The sequence below is a fragment of the Peromyscus leucopus genome, chromosome 8b, assembly GCF_004664715.2.
Source record: "Peromyscus leucopus breed LL Stock chromosome 8b, UCI_PerLeu_2.1, whole genome shotgun sequence".
Classification (NCBI taxonomy): Eukaryota; Metazoa; Chordata; class Mammalia; order Rodentia; family Cricetidae; genus Peromyscus; species Peromyscus leucopus.
The window spans coordinates 92,954,415-92,976,661 of record NC_051086.1 but is presented as its reverse complement, the minus strand read 5'-3'; the positions used below and the strand labels follow the sequence as shown (position 1 = coordinate 92,976,661).

Genomic DNA, 22,247 nt, shown 5'->3' with positions numbered 1-22,247 from the left:
CCTAAACCCTGGATTCGGGTGGAATCAAAATCCCAGAGCAAGGTGAGCAGCTAGTTCTCAGTTCTTGCCAAATGGATTTCCAGTTAGCATTGATGGTGTGTACCAGGAAGGACCCAGCACTGAGCCAAACCCAAAGGAAAGTCCCATGGATAGAACTGACACAAGTCTATCTAGCATCTAACTTAGGAACTCAGAACGCATTTCTGCCTAGCACTATACGCTGTTTTCAGAGCCTGGTCACCATCATTAGTCCACTGAAGCCTTCCTCTATGTGCCAGGCAGGGCCAATGTTCTTAAATCAGTTTTACTCAAGGTCACCCACAGACCGGGTGGAGGCTGTTCATGGTTTCTGAGTACCAGTTCTTCACTCTTCCCATACTTCCATCTTGCAGGCTGAGATAATACGCAGGGAGGTGCTGACAGGAACTACACTGCATTTTTCAATGAGAAATTAGCAACAGAAGATCCTCCTGGGAGTTCTGCATTCCGCCTGCTTTGTGTAAGCCGCGGCTTGTCTGGAGGAGGCACGTGAGCTGTGAGATCAACAGGCAAGTGTCTTTGATGTGAGCATCAACTGGTATCTGATACATACCCTTAAGAATTCAAACATGCTTTATTAATATAACTGTGGGTATAATCACAGGAAATGTTCTCTTTTTATTCCCCCCAAACACTGAACATGGTTAAAACTTCCAAATCATGACTGGATAACTAAATTTACTGAGAAAAGAATTTTAAAATGTAACAATGACAGAAGAAAATGAGGTCTAGGCTGTAGCTAGTGGCAAATGTACATAATGACGATGTACAGAGTGGGTTCCAGGTGACCTTCACAACAGCCCTGTGAAGTAGGCATGGTCCTCATTGAGCAAACAAGGGAATCAATTGGATGAAGGCTGAATGCTTTGTGCGGCATCATGGTAGGAAACAGGCGGGTTTAGGACATCAGGCCTTGGGACTTTACATTTTATGTTTGGTTTAGAATTGTTTTTAAACTAACACCTCTGAAAAGCTTCAATCATTTTTTTTCAGAGAATGACTTACTTACTTTGTGGCCCTGTTCTAAAAGTTGTGATCCTGGCTGGTGGAGAATGGAGGCTGCTGGCATGTGGAGCAGCCTCTTGCTCGCAAGCAGAGATGAGTCACTAATGCTCTTTTGGAAAGTGTGTGGATGGTAATTCCATCTCTCCCTGATGGGTAGACTGAGGCAGGAATCTAAGCTATTTTGTCATTGTTACCCATCAGGTCTTATGTCTGGAGAAATCCAGCTCTATGCCCCTTGTCAAACAAGTAGATCAAACTCCTATACCCTAAGGGATAGAAAGAGAAATAGCCAAAATTTAATGAAAGGACCCAGGGTATTGCTTCAAAATGACGCCATAGAGAGAGCTCTAGATTCATCCCACACAACTAGTCCTGATTCTTAAAGACATTTGGAGAAGAGCCTTGTGGTTCCCAAAGTTTCAGAGACTATATATATCTGTCACATGTGAAGGCATAGGCCTATAATCCCAAATATGCTGGAGGCTGAGGCAGGGAGATCATCTGCAAGTTTAAGTCCCACCTGGGATACAGAGTAAGTTCAAGGTCGACCTTGGCAATTTAGTAAGACCCAACCTGAAAATAAAACATGAAAATAAGGGTGTGTGTGTGGGGAGAGTGTAGAGCATGCCAAAAGCTCCCCAGTACCCTCAAAGTTACTTTTGATGAAGGGAATATATACTAGTACAGATAAGCAATGGCTGAGGTAGCAAAGGTCGCAAGATCCAGACTTGTTATTGTTTCATTCCTGGAAACTAGACTCTGGGGTCTTTCTTTTTTTTATCTATTCTGTTACTGTGTTGGCTTCATTCTATATCCAAAGAAGGAATCTAGAAGGCAAGGCTGTGGCTTTTTACCTTCACGTGCCAATTGCCAAAACCAATCCCAGAACTTGTCTGACTGGCTCTGCAGAGGCACAGAGATAAACAAGGCTTGACTAAACAAAAGGAAAACCTGCCTGTCCATCACATGGCTAGGCAAGCAATGGAGGACGTCTTTGTGAACACTCACTACATCCCATCCCAGCGATAATGCAAAAATGTCCTTCCAGAGAAATGTGACTTAGTATCATATTGGTGGCAGTGACTTAGGGAATGAGAAGAATAAAGGCTGGGGACCCACTGTAGTAGTAAGACGCTAGGTACCTTAAAGGACTTTCTTAAACCTTTCGGGCAGGAGAATACACTGGCCTCTCTTTCATGAATGTGGGTCACTCTCATCACCTTGGGATGCTAGACTTTGGCAGGTCTGATGATGTAACAAGGCTGCACATGCTCGTGAGAAGAAATGACCTTCCCATCCTTGATCTCCTTGGTGATGGTGCATATCTTAACCAGTATCCTGGATGGGGATCCAGAGGCACTGCAGGGCTTGTGAATCCAAGGGAGGGATGAAGATGTGTAAACTGGGGCAAAGTACTCCATAGCTCCGGCCTGGCAGGATGGCTCACATTTGGTGGCACATGGGTTACAGGCAAGCCTAAGTAGAAACAACAACAATAAGAACAGAATTTTAGCTGTGATTAAGGAAGGGCAGTCTAGCTGTGGAGAAGATGGGAGTGGCTAAGCTGTCAATACTTGTCATTCAAAACAATCACTGCTAAATGCGTATTCGTTCATTTTGTGCTGTGGTTATAGTAGAAGAACTAGAATCAGAGAAGATCTCTTGGAAGACAGCGTCCTGGCTTCAGAAGTGCTACCTGGCTTAAGCTTCCACTCTAGCCCCATGGGAACCACACTGCACCAGCAGCCGAAACAGGGGCAGAGCCCAGCTCTGTTGTTTGCTAGTGGGCGACGCTGGGTGAACCAGTCAGCCCTCCAGAGCTTTAGTTTTGCATGGGCAGAATGGACAAAATGGGAACTAAACTTACGGATCAACATGGGTTGATGCAGCAAGTGGAGGGTCTTTCTATCTGGAAAATGGAGATGAGTTAGATAATTTTCTTGTGTGGGGGAAATTTTTCATACAATTAGTTGCGATCTGAATCCCACTTATGGGGGAGTCTGTAGCACATCACTAGGAAGTGTGGAAGTGCCCTTTTGATGTCTCAAAGCATTTTTATTTTTATTTTTTATTTTTTTTAGAAAATTGGAGTAGCCAGCAGTTGTAGTACGCTCTTTTTGAGATACGTGATTCTAATTGGCTAACTTGTGGCCTTTTGCCCTACTGTAGTTCTTTAAAGGAACAGCGTCAGTTAACACTGTGCTTGTGCTGTGTGTACATGCCAATAAAGAGGATGCAGTGAGCAGAGGCGACTGATTATTTGGGGGCAGTTGGTATAATTTTAACAAAGCTTTTGTGAGGTTATTGTGGTCTGAGTTACTCCAAGAACTCATGATTAACGTTGAGTTCTTTTTGGGTTGGTTGGCTTACTATTAAAAACAGAACAAAACAAAAAACTTTTTATTTGTAAAAGAAAGGATGCTGAAACATCATTCTTTCACATGTCAGCATGCTCCTATTGGGGCGAAGGGCAATATCTAGACAGGGTTGGGGGTTTCAGCCTGATGCACTGTGGGACCCTACGGGACCAGGGTTGTCCTTTTTCATTTCAGCAAAGTCCCATGCTCATCTTAGACGAGCAGTTCTCAACCTTCAGAGTACTGTGACCCTTTAATACAGTTCCTCATGTTGTGGTGACCCCCAGCCATACAACTATTTTTTGTTGCTGTTTCACAACTGTAATATTGTTACTGTTATGAATTGTAATGTAAATATTTGATATTTCTGAGTTCTTAGGAGACTCCTGTGAAAAGGCTGTTTTGCTCCGAGGGATCTCGACCCACCCACAGGTTCAGAACTGCTGTCTTAGTAGAATGCAACCTATAAGGAACTAATTCGGTATGTTGCTCTTCAAACCAGTGTGTTCTACCCACATCTCAAATCGGGACTAGGTTACAACTGTAGGTCTTTAGAGAATATTTGATAATCTCCATCCAAATTTTCCCATCATTGCCAAGAAGATCAAAGTATTGTTCTCTGATGCTCCTTCCGTGTGTGTGTGTGTGTGTGTGTGTGTGTGTGTGTGTGTGTGTGTGTGTGTGTATCTTGCTCATGTATGTTGTTTTAGTTTTACATACCTGCCATCCAAGCTCTCCAGAAGACTGCGGTAGGTGGCGATCTCACACTCCAGCCGGGACTTGATGTCCAGCAGAACTTGATACTCCTGGTTCTGTCTTTCCAAGGCACCCCGGATATCTGACACTTGAGCCTCCAGGTTATGGATCAGACCCTGGATCTGGGCCAGCAGGGTTGTGTAGCGGGCCTCTGTCTCTGTGAGGATGCATTCCTGGGAATCTCTCTAAGGAAGAGGAGAAAAACAGATTCAAATGATGACTCCCTTAAAATTCCCTTAAGGTCACTGTTGAGGCCATTTTAAACAACAGTTTCTTGGTGACAGTGCTAACAGCTCTTGAAGCCCTTTATTACTTCTTAACCAAATACATGCAAGACGAAAATGATAATGTTTCTTTCCTTTATCCCCTCTTTTTAAAATATCTTTGGTTTATTCCTCCCCTACCCCCTTTGCCACTTAATCTCTTACCCTCTGGAGAGAGAGAGAGAGAGAGAGAGAGAGAGAGAGAGAGAGAGAGAGAGAGAGAGAGAGAATCCACCTCACTTCATTGAAACCCAGACATTAAAATCATACCAAGACACCTCATTCAGCCAGCATTTGAGTCTTTCAAAGGAAGTGAGCAATGTTTAACTACAGGCCTTTCCCTCAGTGGGTCAATTCCTTCAGAAGTGGGTCAGTTCCTTTATAAGTGGGTCAATTCCTTTATAAGTGCGTCAATTTCTTTATAAGTAAAATATGAGTGTTGAAATTCGAATGTGTCAAGTTCTTTCTTGTTCTACCATTTTGTAAGTCTACACATAATGGTGGGATTTTAGGCTTTAATAACCCTGGCTATTCACATGATTATCTCAATTTTTATAGATGAGAAAAATGAGGTTCGATGAATTGCCCAATATCACATGACTAAGAGGTGATGAAACCTGGGGCCAGGTTTTCCTATGCGCCTCCTAGCAGGCCATTTGAGTGCTATCTTATTTCAGAGTCACAGTCTCAGGAAGCAGAGGTGGGGTCTGATCCCAACACGTTTCTTCGGCAACTTGGACAAGGCCACTCACTGCTTTTAGATCTCAGAGTCTCTGTCTGTGAACTAGGTGTAAGGGCGCTTAGTGTGGATCTGGCTTAGGAAAGTCCCCCACATTCTTGGAACCTCACCAGTAAAGTTGGTTAATGGTTTACATCATCTCTTTCAGAACTTTGTTTCAGAATTCCAATATGATAGCTTACAATAATGCCTTGCAGAAAATAAATCAAATGCTCTCCTGGTGTTTCCAAAAGCGTTTTCCGTGGGTCCTGACCACTACGACATACTCTTGGGGGGGGGGAGAGCAGAAAGAGCTTCTGCAATCTAGTAAGTTTTGGAATGCCGAGTACTGCACATCTCCTTCTTGGAGGTCCATGTCATCTTGCAGGCTAGCTTGTAGGAAGGCTAACCTTTGTTCAATCCAACATTTCCAAGACTAACTGGACCATGAAGTTCTTTTCTAGCCACAGACCCTTTAACCAACAGGGACACAGTCTGGGAAACAGTGGAACACTCAAGACATCAGGGGGTGTTGCCACCAGGGTAAGGTTAGGCTTGGCGAGCCTCTGGGTACCATTCGGTGCTGGGCCTGCAGTTCCACCTCGAGGGCACTCCTGGCACGTCTCAGCTCTATGATGTCCTTCTGGCAGCACTGCTGTTGTTGGGAGCTGGTCACTACTTGTTGGTTCAGCTCCTCCATCTGAAACACAGAGATCCCGGGTATTTTACACGGAAGCAAAGATCACAGAAGACCTCCCAGAAATGTCAGCGTGTTGTTTTCGCCTTGGTTGCTCTCCCCACCTGCCTATCGAACCACTGTTCTACGTCTTTACGGTTTGTCTCCACAATGGACTCGTAGCGGCATCTCATTTCTTGTAGAACTTGATTTAGGTCCACGGAAGGGGCAGCTGTAACTTCGATGTTGAGTCTGTCCCCCAGTTGGCACTGCAAGGAATTGATTTCCTATAGGAAGAAAGAAGAAGGTGAATTACTTAGCGAATAGATGACCCTTCCCTACCCTGTTCTTGTTTCAATCTGACAGAAATAATGTGGTCTAATTGGTTCTGGAATACAGCCCACAACAAAGGGATGCATGATTTATAGGTGTTATTCAGATGCCCTACAATGATTGAAGATGATTTCAGGCATGACTCTGTGTATAGATATGTGAAAAAAAAAAAAAGAAAAAAAAGAAAGAAAGAAAAGAAAAGAAAAGAGAGAGAAGGAATTGACTAACAAGATCAGAATTTCATACATTTTAAGATCATTTCTAGAGATGAAGAATGGATGCAGTAGCATGGAGGTGGGGATTATATGGAAAGAACACTATCTCCATGATGCCCATATAAACTTGTGCAGAACTGATTTGTGCCAGAACTGGCTTTTCCCAATAGAGATGTTAGAAGTCTGTTTAAGGATTTCTACAAAAACCAGTGAAGATGAGAAAATTGGGATGATGGGAAATATTCTACCTACATGGCATTAGATGTAATATAATAAGCTGACTTTATGGGCTGTAGCAGTATAATCTGGGCTGACAAATGGAGACGTGTCTAGGGGGATACACCTTGTTATGTACGACTCAGAGGAGCTGATGCTAATTTTAGGAGTTTAGCTTGTGCTGACTCTTGGTCTTTTTCTCACCTCTTCATGGTTGGTTTTGAGGCACAGAAGCTCCTCTGTCAGAGACTGGACTCGAGCCTCCAGGTCAGCCTTACTCAAAGTCAGCACATCCAAGATTTGCTTCAGGCCCTTGGCATCAGCTTCTATGAGCTGGCGTAGTGATAACTCAGCTTCATAGCTTAAAAAAAAAAAAAAAAGAGGCATTAGAAAGGAGATGTCCAAGGCAAGCTCAGCAGAACTCCTGGCTTCATTCTCCTCTGGGACGCTCACTGAGTGTCTCTATGGAAGAGTTTGTCCTTTGTAGAAGTGAAACCATTTGATCTATATCATGACTTAGTTGTTATGCTTAGGAGTGATACCACCTGGCTGTCTTTTGAGAGGAGGGAATTTATTTCCCTTCTTTTGCTCCCCAAGGCAACATAGTGTAAGAAAACCATTGGGTTTGGGGTCAGGATCTTGGGTCTGCATTTTTGGCTCTGTCTCATATTATAAACCTTTGTGTAAGTTTCTTCCTCATTATACCAAGGTTTTCTTGCCTAGAGCAAGGTTACAGGATATTGGCCCTACCTATCTCACTGCGGGTAATCCATCGGGTCTGCATGTCATCACAGCAGGAGCTGTGTGCAATGTTAGGGCTATTAATCTTAATCATATTGAATCTGAAGGTCTTTTCTGGGTTAGCGCTGGACAGGCTGTGGCTGAGAGGATGCGGGGACAGTCTCACTGGGAACGTTTAAGTCAGACTCGGGGTGAATGCTATCACCGGTAACAGTGCTGGGCAGGCTTACTTGGCTCTCAAGTCATCTGCAGCCAGTTTGGTGTTGTCAATTTGTGAGACCAGTCTGGAATTCTCAGCCTTGGTACACAAGATCTAGAATTAAGAGATTGAACACACAAATGAGACAAACACCAGGATCCCCTACTTTAAGAACCAAAGGGCCGTGTGCTCCAGTTAGTCAAAGACTAATTAGAATTTTCCTGAATCTTCAGAGAGATGCTTAAGAAATGGGGAAACACTGGAGATTCAGAGTTCTTGTTATTGTCCTGAGATTAGCAAAAAGCCATGCAAATTAAAAACCTTTGTGTATGTTTTTCTATTAAAATAAAGTGTCTTTTCTAATTTTTTCCCAGTTTACTATGACATACTAGAATGCAAATTTTTGAGTCCTGACATATTTTCTTAGAGCCTAAAATAGTGGCTGGAACATTTTTGTTGGTGTTCAGTAAATACTTGTTGAAAAAAAAATGAAGTAAACCCAGGTGTGTAGCAGCAATCACTGGACAGGAAACTGAGGTTTGGTATAGAGACACACTATTTAAATACTGTGAAGATGACCACATGGGCATAAAGGTACTGGTAGTTATAATTCAGATAAAAGCTAAAACTATTTGGAGACTTTAAAAAGCAGAATAGCTTCTCAGAGCCCCAATCTCTTATTTTTATTTAAGATGTGGTAGCAACTCATTAGCTTTCAATCCTGAGTTATTTGGTTATAAAATGGCAGAGCACACAATAAATAAAAAGATATAGAAAACTTTGTGTGTATATCTCAAGATGAATTTCACTCAAGGGATTCCTTCCTTCCTTCCTTCCTTCCTTCCTTCCTTCCTTCCTTCCTTCCTTTCTTCCTTCCTTTTTTTCTTATTTATTTTATTTTTTTCAGACAAGGTTTCCCTGTGAAGCTCTGGCCCTCCTGGAACTCACTCTGTAGACCAGGCTGACCTAAAACTTACAGAGATCCTCCTGCTTCTGCCTCCTGAGTGCTGGGATTAAAGGCATGCACCACAATGACTAGCTTCTTCTTTTATTCTTAAAAATGTACCAGCATAGAAGGTTCTAGAAAGACTAAAATGTAACCGATAAGAGTGGTTTAGAGACCATTGACTCATAGTTTGATTCAGCGCTTTGCTGAGTCCTTACCTTCTGCTGCAGCTCCTCAATGGTGGTGTAGTAGGACAGGTAGTCGGGACACAGGACAGGGAGCGCCTTGCTGCACTCCTCCTGGATTTTATCTTCTAGTTCGGAGTTTTCCCCTTCCAGCATCCGCACCTTTTCCAGGTAGTTAGCAAGGCGTTCATTCAAAATCTGCATGGTCTCTTTCTCGTGACTGTTAATGCCTTCGCCACACAGGCTGCAGTCTTCCAGGCAGGGATGGAAGTTGTAGGTTCTTATCAAGTAGTTAGGGGTGCGGTAAAGGCAAGGGGTGGGTCGACCCTGGGGAGTTCTTTGAGCATGACCAGTTGACTGGCCACTGTGGCAACAGCTGTTGTTAGAAGAGCTGCTCCTAAAATCTGTATTCCTAGAGCAGTTTTGGGGTGCTGCTGAAGAAGAAATAGTTACTGTAGAACCCTTGGTATCCATCATGTGTGTCCAGCTTCAGGTTGTCTCAGTGTTTGTGGTCACCACCCAAAGCACCCTGATCCTAAATGCCAAGCCTGTGGCTTTTCCTCTTTGAAGTGCTTATATAGCTTCCCTCCCCGCGGTGACACAGGAGGTGGGGTGTTTTCCTTTCTAATGTTTATATCGAACCCCACAGGAACATCTCATTAATCTGCTTTTTGCCTGCCTGCCAAGAGTTACTTGTCTCATAAAAATGTGCATTTAGGTGGTTACTAAGTTATTACCCATCACAACTACTACTTGTCATGGGCCCAGGGCTTCACACTGGGTCTTCAAAAGGAACTGCCTCACACTCTTAACAGCATCCATTATTAAGCAGGTGTGAGTGTGTTACGATCTTTAAATTCTTGTTGACCTGTCTAGCTGACATTGGGCTTCACCAAGAATAAGTCCAACCTTCTTTTCCTTTCTTCTTTAGAAAAGGGAAACTATTAATATCTGACAATTATCGGAGAACTTGGAAACCAGCATTTCATTTTGATTTTGATCTGACCAACTCATTTCCCTGTTTTCATCGCTCAGACATGGAATATGGATTAAAATGTTTAAACAGGGCTTTACAGATGCAATTGCTGGGATTGTGTTTGAGCTTTCCTGATAGGCTTTGAGGATTAAACAAGGCAATTCTTAGGAAAGACATTGATTACTTGGTGATGATTGTCCACCGCCTGTATTTAATAGTGTTTTTATTGCTCAGCATTTGCATGTTACATGAATCTGTCGGGCTTGATTTGATGTTGAAGGCAGACATGCTCTTTCTGAGGAAAAGAGCATTTCATCACTTCTAAGATGGTACTTGATTCTGGTGCTTCATGGAGGCTATAAGAGAGAACAATTTTTCTCACTTTCCCCAGCTTCTACAGGTGATCCACACCTGCTATGTTTGGATAAGTGTCACTTAAAGGCCCATGTGTCATTGGCTTGGTCAATCAATGTGGTCACTATGGGGAGATGGTAGAATCTTTAGGAGGCAGAGAGAAAGTTAGATCAGTGAGCGTGTGTCTGTGAAGGAGATCTTGACCCTTAGTGCCTTCCTCTCTGCTCTAGTTTGCTTCCGATTGCTGTGGTAAACACCACACCCAAAAGCAAGTTCAGGAAGAAAGGGTTCATCTTACCATCTATCATGAAGGGAAGTCAGGGCAGGAACTCAGGCTGGAACCTGGAGGCATGAATGGAAACACAGGCTGTGGATGAGCACTGCTTGCTGGCTTGCTCTCCAGGCTCACAGTCAGCTACCTTTCTTATCTGCCCAGGGTGACATGGCCCACAGAAAGATGGAGCCTTCCATATCAATCATTAATCATGAAAGTGCCCTCCCCAGACATGCCCACAGGCTGATCTGATGAAGGTACTTCTCCAGTTGAGGTTCTTTCTTTCTTTTTCTTCCTTCCTTCCTTCCTTCCTTCCTTCCTTCCTTCCTTCCTTCCTTCCTTCCTCTCTCTCTTTCTTTTCCTTCCTTCCTTTTTTTAATTTTTAAAATTCATTTTACATACCAACCACAGATTCCCCTCTCATCCCTCCTCTCACTTCCCCCAGTCTCCCTCCCCCTCCCCTGCCCTGCACATCTCATCTCCTCCTTCAAAAGGATAAGTAAGTCCTCCCATGAGGAGTCAGCAAAGCCTGGTACATTCAGTTGAGGCAGGACCAAGCCCCTCCCCCTTGTATCAAGGGTGAGCAAGGTGTCTCACCATAGGCACTGGGCTCCAGAAAGCTAGCTCATGCACGAGGGATAGCTCCTGATCCCACTATCAGGGGCCCCTCAAAGAGACACAGCTGCACAATTGTCTCTATATGCAGAGGGTCTAGTCTGGTCCCATGCAGGTTCCACAGCTGTCAGTCTAAAGTTTGTGTGTTTCTACGAGCTTGGTTCAGTTGTCTCTGTAGATTTCCCCATCATGAACTTGACCCCCCTTGCTCATATAATCCCTCTTCCCTATCTTCAACTGGACTCCTAGAACTTGGCCTGGTGCTTAACTGTGGATCTCTGCATCTGCTTCCATCAGTTGCTGGATGAAGGCTCTATGATGACAGGGTATTCACCGATCTGATTACAGAGAAAGGCTAGTTCAGGCACCCTCTCCACTATTGCTAGTAGTCTTAGCTGGGTCACAATAATATAAAATATCTTGGGGTAACTCTAACCAAACAAGTGAAAGACCTGTATGACAAGAACTTTAAGTCTTTGAAGAAAGAAACTGATATCAGAAAATGGAAAAGATCCCATGCTCATGGATAGGTAGAACCAGCATAATAAAAATGGCAAAAAAATTTACCAAAAGCAATCTACAGATTCAGTGCAATCTCCATTAAAATCCCAACACATTTCTTCACAGACCTTGAAAGAACAATACTCAGCTTCATATGGAAAAACAAAAAAACCTAGGATAGCTAAAACAATCCTTTACAATAAGGCAACTTTTGGAGGCATCACCATCCCTGACTTCAAGCTCTCCTGGAGAACTAGAGTAATAAAAACAGCTTGGTATTGGCATAAAAACTGACATATGGATCGATGAAATCGAATTAAAGACCCTGACATTAATCCACGTACCTATGAACACCTGATTTTTGACAAAGAAGTCAAAACTGTACAATGGAAAAAAGAAAGCATCTTCAATAAATGGTGTTGGCATAACTGGATGTCAACCTGTAGAAGATCGCAAATAGATCCATATCTATTGCCATGCACAAAACTCAAGTCCAAGTGGATCAAAGACTTCAACATAAATCCAGCTACACTGAACCTGATAGAAGAGAAAGTAGGAAGTAGCCTAGAATTCAGTGGCACAGGAGACCACTTCCTAAGTACAGCACCAGAGGTTCTCTCTTTCTAGATGACAATAGTTGTCAGGGTGACAAAAACTAACCAGCATGCTCCCTTCCCTCCTGGCTGCCATGAAGGAAGCAGTTTTCTCCACCATACACTTCCACTGTGATATGCTGTCTCCCTGTAGGTCATGGAGACAACTCACCATGGACTGCAACCTCAGTAAGAGTGAGCCCAAATAAATGTTGCCCCCTTCAAGGTGGTGCATATAAATATTTTTCTCCCACAGTGATGGAAATCTGATGTGTATAACATCATTGGTCTGGGGCCCTCTTACATCTTCAAAACCAAAAAGGGATCCCTTGAATTTTGCTAACTCATACCACTCTGACCCGACTTCTGCCTCTCTGGCCCCATTTAAGGACCTCTGTGATTACAGTGGGCCCACCTAAATAATCCAGCATAATCAGATAATTAGCAACTTTATGTCCATTTTACCATGTAGCATAATATATTAACAGGTTCTGAGATTAGGGCGTGGGCACATTTGTAAGGAACCCCATAATTCTAAATAGTAGCAACAAACATAAAATTATAGGAATCAATTTTGTTTAAAAAGGTACAATATTTGTATGAACGTGTTTAACTACACCTAAGGACAGAAAACCAAAATAAGTAGAAAGGTATGTCATGCTCTTGGATGGAAACACAGTTTACATCAATAATAAAATCTCAACTGTATCTATGTTAATTTAATTTACATACCAATAATGTATTGAGATCCTCTCAAAAATAAATGATTTTCTTCAACCAGATATGATATTTTGAAGTTTTATGAGAGAAATTAGTCAGGAAAGCAGAAATGGCCCTTTCAAGATATTACAACAAAATGCAAAAACTTTAGTAATTAAAATAGCATGTATTGATGTGTGAAAAGTCAGAACAATACAATAGACTGAATATCCTGTGAAAAGAGTCCTAAGCAGATTTGGATTTAGTATGTGATAAACAGTATGCTTAAAACCAACAGGGAAAATAACGAAGTCATGTAGATGTCAGCTACACTCTGGGGACAATTCTGCATCACCATGCAGAGATGATGAGAGCCACCTCCCCTAGAGCAGATGGGAAGCACGCAGATAAGGGAAGATGGCAGAAATTCCCAACAATAAAACTGCAGTGGAGGGACTTGGCAGGAAGAGCATAGGATAATTGAGGACACAGCTTAGGTAGGGTGAAGAGGAGTTACAGGACAGGGCTGGCTAGGTCAACGCCATGCAGACAATCATCGCCAGGCAACCAAGAACTTGACTTTGTTCCGCAGGAATCATTAAATAGTTTTGTACACTGAACTATTGTGTTTGTTGCCTATCTTAAGATACCTCTAAATTTTATGTTTGTTGAGTATCTCAGGATTGATAAGGAAACACATCAGGATAGGCTATGTAGAATAGCCGTGGCATAGCTAGAATGCCGAAAGTGAGCAAGCGAGCTGGTGGTGGGAAAATGGCGGTGACAAATCCCCACTGTTCTGTCACAGTGAAAAGAGGATGGACAATGTCTTTGTGGAAGAAGAGCCTCAGAACTAGAAGGAAGAGGGATTTTACGGATGGGAAACGAACGTGCTTACAGGGAAAGTTAAATTGACCACATAGTGAAGAAGACATGAAGAGTCCAGGATAGGAGTTAATGGATGGACTGTGGCTTTGCAGGAAGCAAAGGGGAATCAATTCAGTAGTGCAAAATCAGGAGCTGAGTCATGAGAGAAACAACTTACAAGGAGAGAAGCAGTAAGATGAAGAGAAACGCTGATTTCCAAGCTTGCCCTTTTCAGTCCTGAAAGTAATAAATCAACTTGTGGAATTTCATATAAAAGCACACTGAAAAGAAGATAGTTATCATGAAGAGTTACAAATTGCAGAAGAAAGCTACTGTTAGCACTGTTATGTGTCTCCTTCTGGCCTTCTTTATACAACTTTGAGATTATTAAATGTCTCAAATGTTATAGTCAAGCTTATCAATATTTTATAGATTCTTAATTTTGAGTTGCTGTTACAAAGGCCTTCCTCATTCTGAAGTTTTAGATGAATTCTACACTTTCACTTTAGCCTGTTTATGATTTACATTTTATATTTGAAATATTGATCTATTTGGAATTTGAATAGATGAGGAAAGTAGTGAGGGTTCATGTGTACACTTGCAGCACAACTTAATTTCTAATTTCACACACACGCACACACATACACACACACACGTACACACACACACACACACACACACACACACACACACAGAGTCATCACCCAGATTAAGAGATAGAATAGACTATCAGACACCAGCCTTGTAACTTCCTTCATGAACTTTCCAGCTAAGCCACCCTCCTCATAGCTGCCACTGCTTCAGATACTCAACACTGTAGGCAAGCCTTACATAAATATAATGATATCATTAATACTTCCTTGTCCCTTACTCCTTCATCTCATAAGGTATCTGAGATTCAGCCATGCTCTGATAACTAGTAGCTCATTATTACTGCTGCGTACTATTCTATTATGTAATTATCAGTTACTGATATTGCTGTGTGTGAGCAGTTGAATTATTTCTATTTTGTTTCTATTAAGAATACAGCCATTGTGAGATGTTTTGAACGAGTCTTTTTTGTGTGTGCATATAGCCATTTCTCTTGGGAGCCTAATGGATGTGAATGGTTGGGTCCTAGGAAAGGGATTTTGCGGGATAGATACTGATACATGTACAAAATCAAAATACTAATATGTATTTATACATAATGTTCATATAGCAAGTCTTTGGTTTCACCTCTAGAGAGAATAGAATTTCAGTATAAATAGACTAAATGAGAATCCCAGAACATACATAAAAATCTTTACGTAGTATATATTTGAAGTGTAATATATTATGCTTTATATTTACTAAAACATGAACAAGGAGGGAATATTTTTTATCCAATCTGTGACTCTTTAATTTTCTTAGCTATTTATTTTCATCCATAACATGTTGTAATGGTGATGGAGTCCAATCTACATTTAACAGTGCCCTCTGGGTGCTAGTTCATCAGTGTCCTGCGTGCTGAGCAGTCTTTGCCCCCATTAAAGCTTTGACTTGGTAGCATCACACTTAAATACCTGATTTATCCCAAAGAACAGCTTAGTTCTTCTCTTCTGTGGGGCACATGGGAAGATGAACATTCTTGTCCTATGGCAGTTATGCAAAATGTTATCAAGCCTTTGTCTTTTTTGAAATTTATTTTTTGTTTTATGTGCACGAGTATTTTCCCTGCATGTATGTCTGTACAGCATATCTGTGCCTGGTGTCCACAGAGGTCTGAAGAGGGCATCAGATCCCCTGGAACTGGAGTTACAGATGATTGTGAGCCACCATGTGGATGCTGGGAAATAAACCCCTGTCCTTAGAAAGAGCAGCAAGTGCTCTTAACCACTGAGCCATCTATTCAGACCCAAAACCTTTGATTTCTGACTCAAGACCCTGGGGCAGGAAACAAATCTGAGGTGCGGAGTCAATATGTTCCAAGTACTGGGCTTATGTGCATTTCCTTTTCTTTTGGTCTTACAATTTTGGGGTTTCTAAGTACTAACGTTTAAGTTCAATTTCTCTCCTGTAAGAACAAATCTGAGAGAAACGACAGGCATTATCTTCACAGCTTTGTTCTGGGTAGAGACCTCTGGGTGTGGGGCTGTGCAGGGCAGGGGAGGGTGCCCTAGGAGCCAGCCTGTGGCGGGTAGCTGGGGGCTCGCAGAGCCGTCTCCCTTCTGTAGAGCCAGTGAGGGCTCCTTGAATTGCAAACACAATTGTGCCTTATATATAAAAGATATTATCAGTTAACAATGGACTGTACAGACCAGGGTGGAATCATAGTATACTGGAGCTGAAAAATTCCCATCACCCAGTGACACCTTGGCCGTTGTGACGTCCTATGCAGTGTTTGGGCTGATGCTGGTGTTAACAGACAGTTCTAGAAACATTATAGCACAACTCAGCTATGTGTAGGATATGAGTACAAACTATTCACTGGTTCATCAATTTATTATCCTGTTCTTTTAATGATTATTTGAGAATACATTCTTTTCTATTTATGAAAGAGCTTACTGTAAAGCATTATGCTCACCAGGAATGATGGTGCATGCTTGTAATTCCATCACTTGGGTGGCTAAGGTAGGAGGATTGTGAGTCTGAGGAGAGCCTGGGCTGCATGGCTATGCCCTGTCTCAAAGTCAAAACAACTGTAAAACTCCAATAAAGTAGTCTGTTGTGTCACAACAGAGCAGCCCCATTTAGTTTATGTTTCCCACAGTTTTTATTGCATCAAGAGGCTTGACTGGCCACTGTCACCTACGTTTGCGTAACTGCACTCTGACATTCACAAAATGAAAGATATTGCCTAGCAACATATTATTCAAACATAACTCCTGTTATGAAGTAAGAGCTGACTGTCCTAAATACATACTGTGAGGAGCAGGAGCCCCACAAGTCATGAATACTTACAGCTAAAGTTCAAGGCCACTGTTTTTCACTAGAGTCCTTCTGGTGTGTTGTTACAGACTCTACAATGCAAGTGTGTGTGTGTGTGTGTGTGTGTGTGTGTGTGTGTGTGTGTGTGTGTGTGTTAGTGCTTATAGATGAAAGGTCATAATTTTTATGTAACACTAAGTATTAAAACTATAGGCATCCTGTTAATTAACTAATGCTATGAAAACTTTATATTCTTAACCAAAAATGAGGCTCCTTCTACATTTTACTGGGTGAATTTTTATTATTCAGTCCAGAGGCAAATTGTCATTTAAATGATTGACAATCCAGAAGAATAACTACTGTATGTGCATGTGCCCAGTGCTGAAATGAATGTGGAGAAAGACCTCTCAGCAGTTTTGAGATGTCAAGCTTCCTAGGACTGACATCCCTGCCCTTCATCTATAATTTGCTCTTGGTTTATCATCATCATTATCATCATCATCACTAGCAGCAGCAACATTGTCATCAGCATCAGCATCATTGGCATCAATTAATTTGTTGTGGGGTGTTGGGTGAACTGTAGAGTGCCTAATGATCTAGATTCATATCAGTCATAATATTGGCTTATAATTTTCCAGTATTAAAAAAACATATTTCAGTTGCTATACAAATGTAACTATGCTGTTGTGAGGTAAGAAAAAAAAATCTATGTAGTGGTCTTGCAATTTTAGAGGTTTTAAATCATTGTTGGAAGATTAAAAAAAAAAATGAATGGCCATTTGGCCTGTGCATGTGAACTATAGCCAAAAAAGCTCGACTCTCCAACCCTAACACTATTTATAATGGTGGGGTAGGTGGGTAATTAAAAAGCAGATTAGATTTGGAATTGATCTGTACCATTAGAATAATGTCACTTTAATACTATGCAAAGGGCTGTGAAGAGATTAAGGTAACTACAGGGCGGGTCTCTCAAGTGGCCACCAATGATAAAGATTTTCCTCCTTTGATTTTACATGAGCCCAGGCTACAGACAGCCTCTGATTTTCTAAAGACAAACAGATTTGCTGATCATACAAGTTGTTCCGCATGGTGGAAGGTAGCCATGACTATCTTTCTGATGGGAAACTCAGATAAGTTCCCCAAGAAGTGTTTACAGGTACTGAAAAAGTTGTTAAAGAAGAATATATACACATATATGTAACAAAATATTGTATAAAACATTGTGATTAACCATATATAAATATATATATATATATATAGATAGATAGATAGATAATACAATAATATATATTGTAATCTTGCAGCTGAAACAAAAGCGTGGTGAAGCCAGAGAAGAGGTCGGTGATAGCCAAACAACTTGTGAAAACACTTGTCCCCTGGGACACTCCAAATGGTGGTAATTTTATGGTTAGATATTTGCGATTTTCTAGCCTTGTGCTCTTGTGTTTCCTGCTGATTTTATCATCAGAGCAATATTAAAGTTGGGATGTCAATTTGTCTGGAAAACATTTTACTTTAGGTATTTTCACAACTTTTTATTGTTAGAAGAGCTGTGTTGTGTAAACACATTTGATAGAAAGTTTTAGGTCCAAAATTTGACTTTACCTTAAACCTACATTAACTGCTGTTAGTGTAATTTTTATGAGTGTTCAAAAGAGAACTAGAAAAAGTGGGGAACTACCCTCTAGCCGTCGGTTGAGTTTTTCTAATAGTTTTAGATTTTGAAAAATCACATATGCACAGGAAGTTACAAGGAAGACATACCAAGGACCCGAGCGCCCTGCTTCCCCAGTACTTACATCTTATTTAATTAGACTACAGATGCAAAAATCAGGAAATTAACATCAAAACACTGGGCCATTTTAGTTCTGTGTAATTTTCCAGATGCTGTCATTTGCAGGAAAATGGGCGGAGTTAGAGATCATCAAGGTAGCAAAATAAGCCAGACTCATGGTGGGGGTGGGTGATCATGTTTCTTTCATGTGTGTGCAGAATCTGGAAATAAATAGACATGAAAGTAGATGAAGAACTATTAGGGAAGAGGAAAGGGATCTGGGGGAGGGTTGTAAGAGTCAGGATGGGTGTTGAGTGTAATCAAAATACATTGTATGTATGTGTGAAAAATGTCACAATGAGTACCACTAATTTGTACACTTAAGGTAAATTAACAATGCATTTATTAACAATATATATGTATTTATAGCTAGGACTGGATATATCACAGGCTGGCTTCATACTTGCTATATAGGCAGATGTGACCTCCTGATCCCTCTTTTGTCCACCTCCAGAGTACCAGGATTATAGACATATATAAGCACCGCCAAGTCCAGGGCTGTCATTAGACCCAGAGGTTTAGGCATGCAAGGCAAGTCCTCTATCAACTGTGTTTCATCCTCAGCCTCCAAAGCAGTCATCTTCTGAGTGGATATATAAGCACATAAACATAAGAAGTACATACGCGTTGATAATTTCTTTTCTTTTAGCATTTGAAACCATGGCTTCCATGGTTGTAGTGGGTTAGATATGCAGTGTCCCCCAGAGACTCGGGGGCCAAAGGGTTGACCCCGATGTGGTCTCAAGATTTTGGGAAGTGGGGGAAGTTTGAAGAGGTAGGTAGGGTCTGGTTGCAGGAAGACACTGGAGGTGGTGTGCATCTTCCTATTTGTTTGTCTCTCCACTTCCTGGTCACTATGAGTTGACTACCTCCTGCTGCACATTTACCCTGCCTTACTGGCCCAAAGCAATGGACCCAGCTGACCATGGACTGAAAACTCTGAAATCATGCTCAGATATAAACCTTTTCTACTTTAAACCGTTACGCTCAGGCATTTGTCTCCACGACAACAACTAACACAATGGTCTGTGGTGTCAAATCTACCTTTGTTTAAATAGTTTTTCTTCCAGGAGGTGAAGTTTTATTTCTCTCTCATTCTTATTTTAATGCCTGTTCTTTAGTTTTCAGAAATTTGTCCACATATATCTCGCGTGCATTCTTGCTTCTAAATTTATCCTTTTGGATGTTGGCTTATGTTCTTGAATCTGGTGGTTTGATCTTTGTAAGATGTGGAAAAGTTTCAGCCTTTATTTCTTCAAATACACTTAGCCACCCACTTTCCTTCCCTTCCATGAGATGGATGGTGTGACACTTAGCCCTTCTTAGCCCTTCTGATGCGGTCCCCAAAGCTCCCCAAGAGCTCCAGGCTTTCTGGATTACTTTCTGTTGTTTAGGCTGGTTGACATTTTCCCGTTTTTCTGCTCTTTCTCTTCTTGGCATGCCAAGTTCTGTGACTGAGCCTATCCACCGAGAATCACCTTTTGGACTGACGGTATTTTTCAGTTCTGAAATCTTCACTTGGCTCCTCCTGACTTCTTAGCTGAGCCACTCCTGGGTTTTTCACTTGTTGAAGAAGCTAGTCAGAACGCGGTCACCAGAACACGGTCATAGAAGCACTTCTAATGATGACTTCTTTGAAATTCTCATCAGGTTATTCTAGTATCTCCGGGCGCAGGGGGGGGGGCGGGGGGACGGGACACGGGACGGGACCTTGGAATCTGTTGTTTGCACTTTTTCACTTGAGTTGACATTTTCTGAAATGATGAGAGAATTTTGATAGACACCGGAACATTGGGATATTATATTCTCAGACTCTGGCTGTCATTTCAATTCTGATCAAACAGGTCTCCCTGACATTATTTTGAAAGGGAAAAGAGATACTACCTCATGCTGGCAAAGAGGAGTGGAGGCCCAGGTTCTCTACTTCCTATTTTAACACTAAAAGAGAAGTCTCTTTCTTAGAGACAGAAGGCTGAGATTCCAGGCTCCTTTTCTGGTTACTCCCTTGCTGGGTGGGTTAGCGTCTTATTAATGCTTCCTGTGTGTCCTTGTTATTGCTCATCTCCAGGCCTCCTTGCATACCATCCCTGAAGAGGATTTCTCACAACTAAAATGAAGTATTATGTCCAAACTCATCACATCTTCACTGTGTTAGGGGAAGGTCTCAGTATTACCCAGCGGGAATGAAAGTTCTGGGTCTCTTCCTTAGCCTTCTCTGACTTGACCCTGCTGGGGAGTCCAATAGCCTTTATGGCCTGGAAAAGATGGAAGCCTGGATTTTCTATTTGTCCTTTCCTGGTGGGCATGGTGATAGACAAAATGATCTTTTATCCCCCTGGCATTTGTTTGGGTTGAGGGGCTAGTATCTAAAGGTTTTATATCTTTCTAGGTGGCCCCTTTCTGGTTCTTTATCCAGAGAGCTCAAGTTCTTCTTGAGACATCGTTTTTTCTGGTTTATACTTATTGATGTTACTGGGATGTTGATCCCCCCAGTTCCTGCTTTGGGATAGAAGAGGCAAGAAGGAAATCTGGGGGTCCCACCTCAGAGTCATTCTCCGAGCCTCTAATTTCCACATGGTTTGGCTTCTTCTGCTTTTCAGGGTTTATATTTGTTTCCTGTATAATCACAGGGCTTCACAGAACTATGTGATAAGATCCTATTGCCAAAGACACTAAGACACTTTGCTCACAGGTCATAGAGAAATCCTGTTGGTACTGACCAAAAGCTTTACCCTTGACTGGTTAGCTTGCATATCTACAGCTATTATTTTGCTAAATGAATATGTTATCAACCTGTCCTCTAAATTCACATCTCTACACTCGTAGATGAGTGCTGCAATCAGACTCCATCAGAGAAGCTTCTTTGTGCAGTGTATAGTGGTTAACACAGAAACTCACAACTAGTCAAGTGCAGTGAATACTTGTCAGTGGGATGGTCAGTCACAAATGAGACATCTAAAACATGCTCTTGCCCCTAAGACTCAGGGACTCTTGTGAAAGAGAGGGTGGAAAGATGGTAAGAGCCAGAGGTCCAGGAGTGAACAGTGTTTTCTGAGTGTGAGAGGACTTCTGGACTTGTGAACCTCAATTAGCTGTGGATGCCAGTCAACACTTCACCATGGAGTGAGGAGGGGCACACAGTTTCCCACCCCTGGCTGAGGAGCTATGGGCGGTTAATGGCTTCTTGAGGAGGGAGAGTCAGTTTTCTTTAAGGGTGTGGTCTTGGTAGATGGTCCCACACCCGTGAATATACACACAGCACCAACTGGACTAAGTGGGTTAGAAAAAAAAAAAAGAGGACACTAAGGTGGGAAGGGCCTGCGTGGAGTTGGGGGTGTGTGTATATGATCAAATTCATGTACGAAATTCTCAAAGAATAAAATATTACATTAAAAGAATTCTGGGGATTTCTCTCAGAAGGAAGAAGAAAGACATGAAGATGTATGTGATCTTTCTGGAAGTTTCCTTCTCCCCACCACACCCCCACCCTGTTTCTTGAAGCACAGTCTTTTTCTATAGACTTGAAGTCCACTATGGGCTCCCTACTCTACAGCCTTGGAGCTCACTATGGACACCAGATTTAGGTTCATACTATGCAAACCTGGTCTTGAATTGAAGTAATTTTGCCTCTTTTTTTCTCTTCGGATTGCTAAGATTACAGATGTGAATGACTACATCTGGATTTACTTTGCTTTTTAAATGTATGAGAATAATGATTTTTATAACCTAGTTGTGTCTTATGATATGTTAAGCAACCCAGCCACTAAAATGATGGACACAGAAAAATGTTTTCTTTTAAATTAGGATTAAAATGCATAGATAGCATAAGGGGAAAATTATATAACTGTATGCCGTGTTAAGCATAATTAGTTCTATGTGGAAAAAACCAATTATAAGAAGAAAACTGGAAGTCCTGACTAAATATTGACCATTTGTGGGGTGGAATTATGAATATTCTTTCTTTCAATATGCAAAAGTTAAAATAGGAGAACATTG

The 22,247-nt window shown here is 41.7% G+C and overlaps 1 protein-coding gene across 1 annotated transcript; it reads right to left on the bottom strand.

Moving 5' to 3' along the window:
• Positions 1–399: 399 nt before the first annotated feature.
• On the bottom strand, positions 400–9,180 carry Krt39 (keratin 39). Its single transcript, XM_028889551.2, has 7 exons — positions 8,683–9,180; positions 7,550–7,632; positions 6,783–6,939; positions 5,940–6,101; positions 5,713–5,838; positions 4,122–4,342; positions 400–2,520 (listed from the first exon to the last, which is right to left on the bottom strand). The coding sequence occupies exons 1-7, from the start codon at positions 9,124–9,126 to the stop codon at positions 2,274–2,276; spliced, it is 1,440 nt and encodes a 479-aa protein (XP_028745384.2). The 5' UTR covers positions 9,127–9,180; the 3' UTR covers positions 400–2,273.
• Between the last annotated feature and the right edge of the window lie 13,067 nt (positions 9,181–22,247).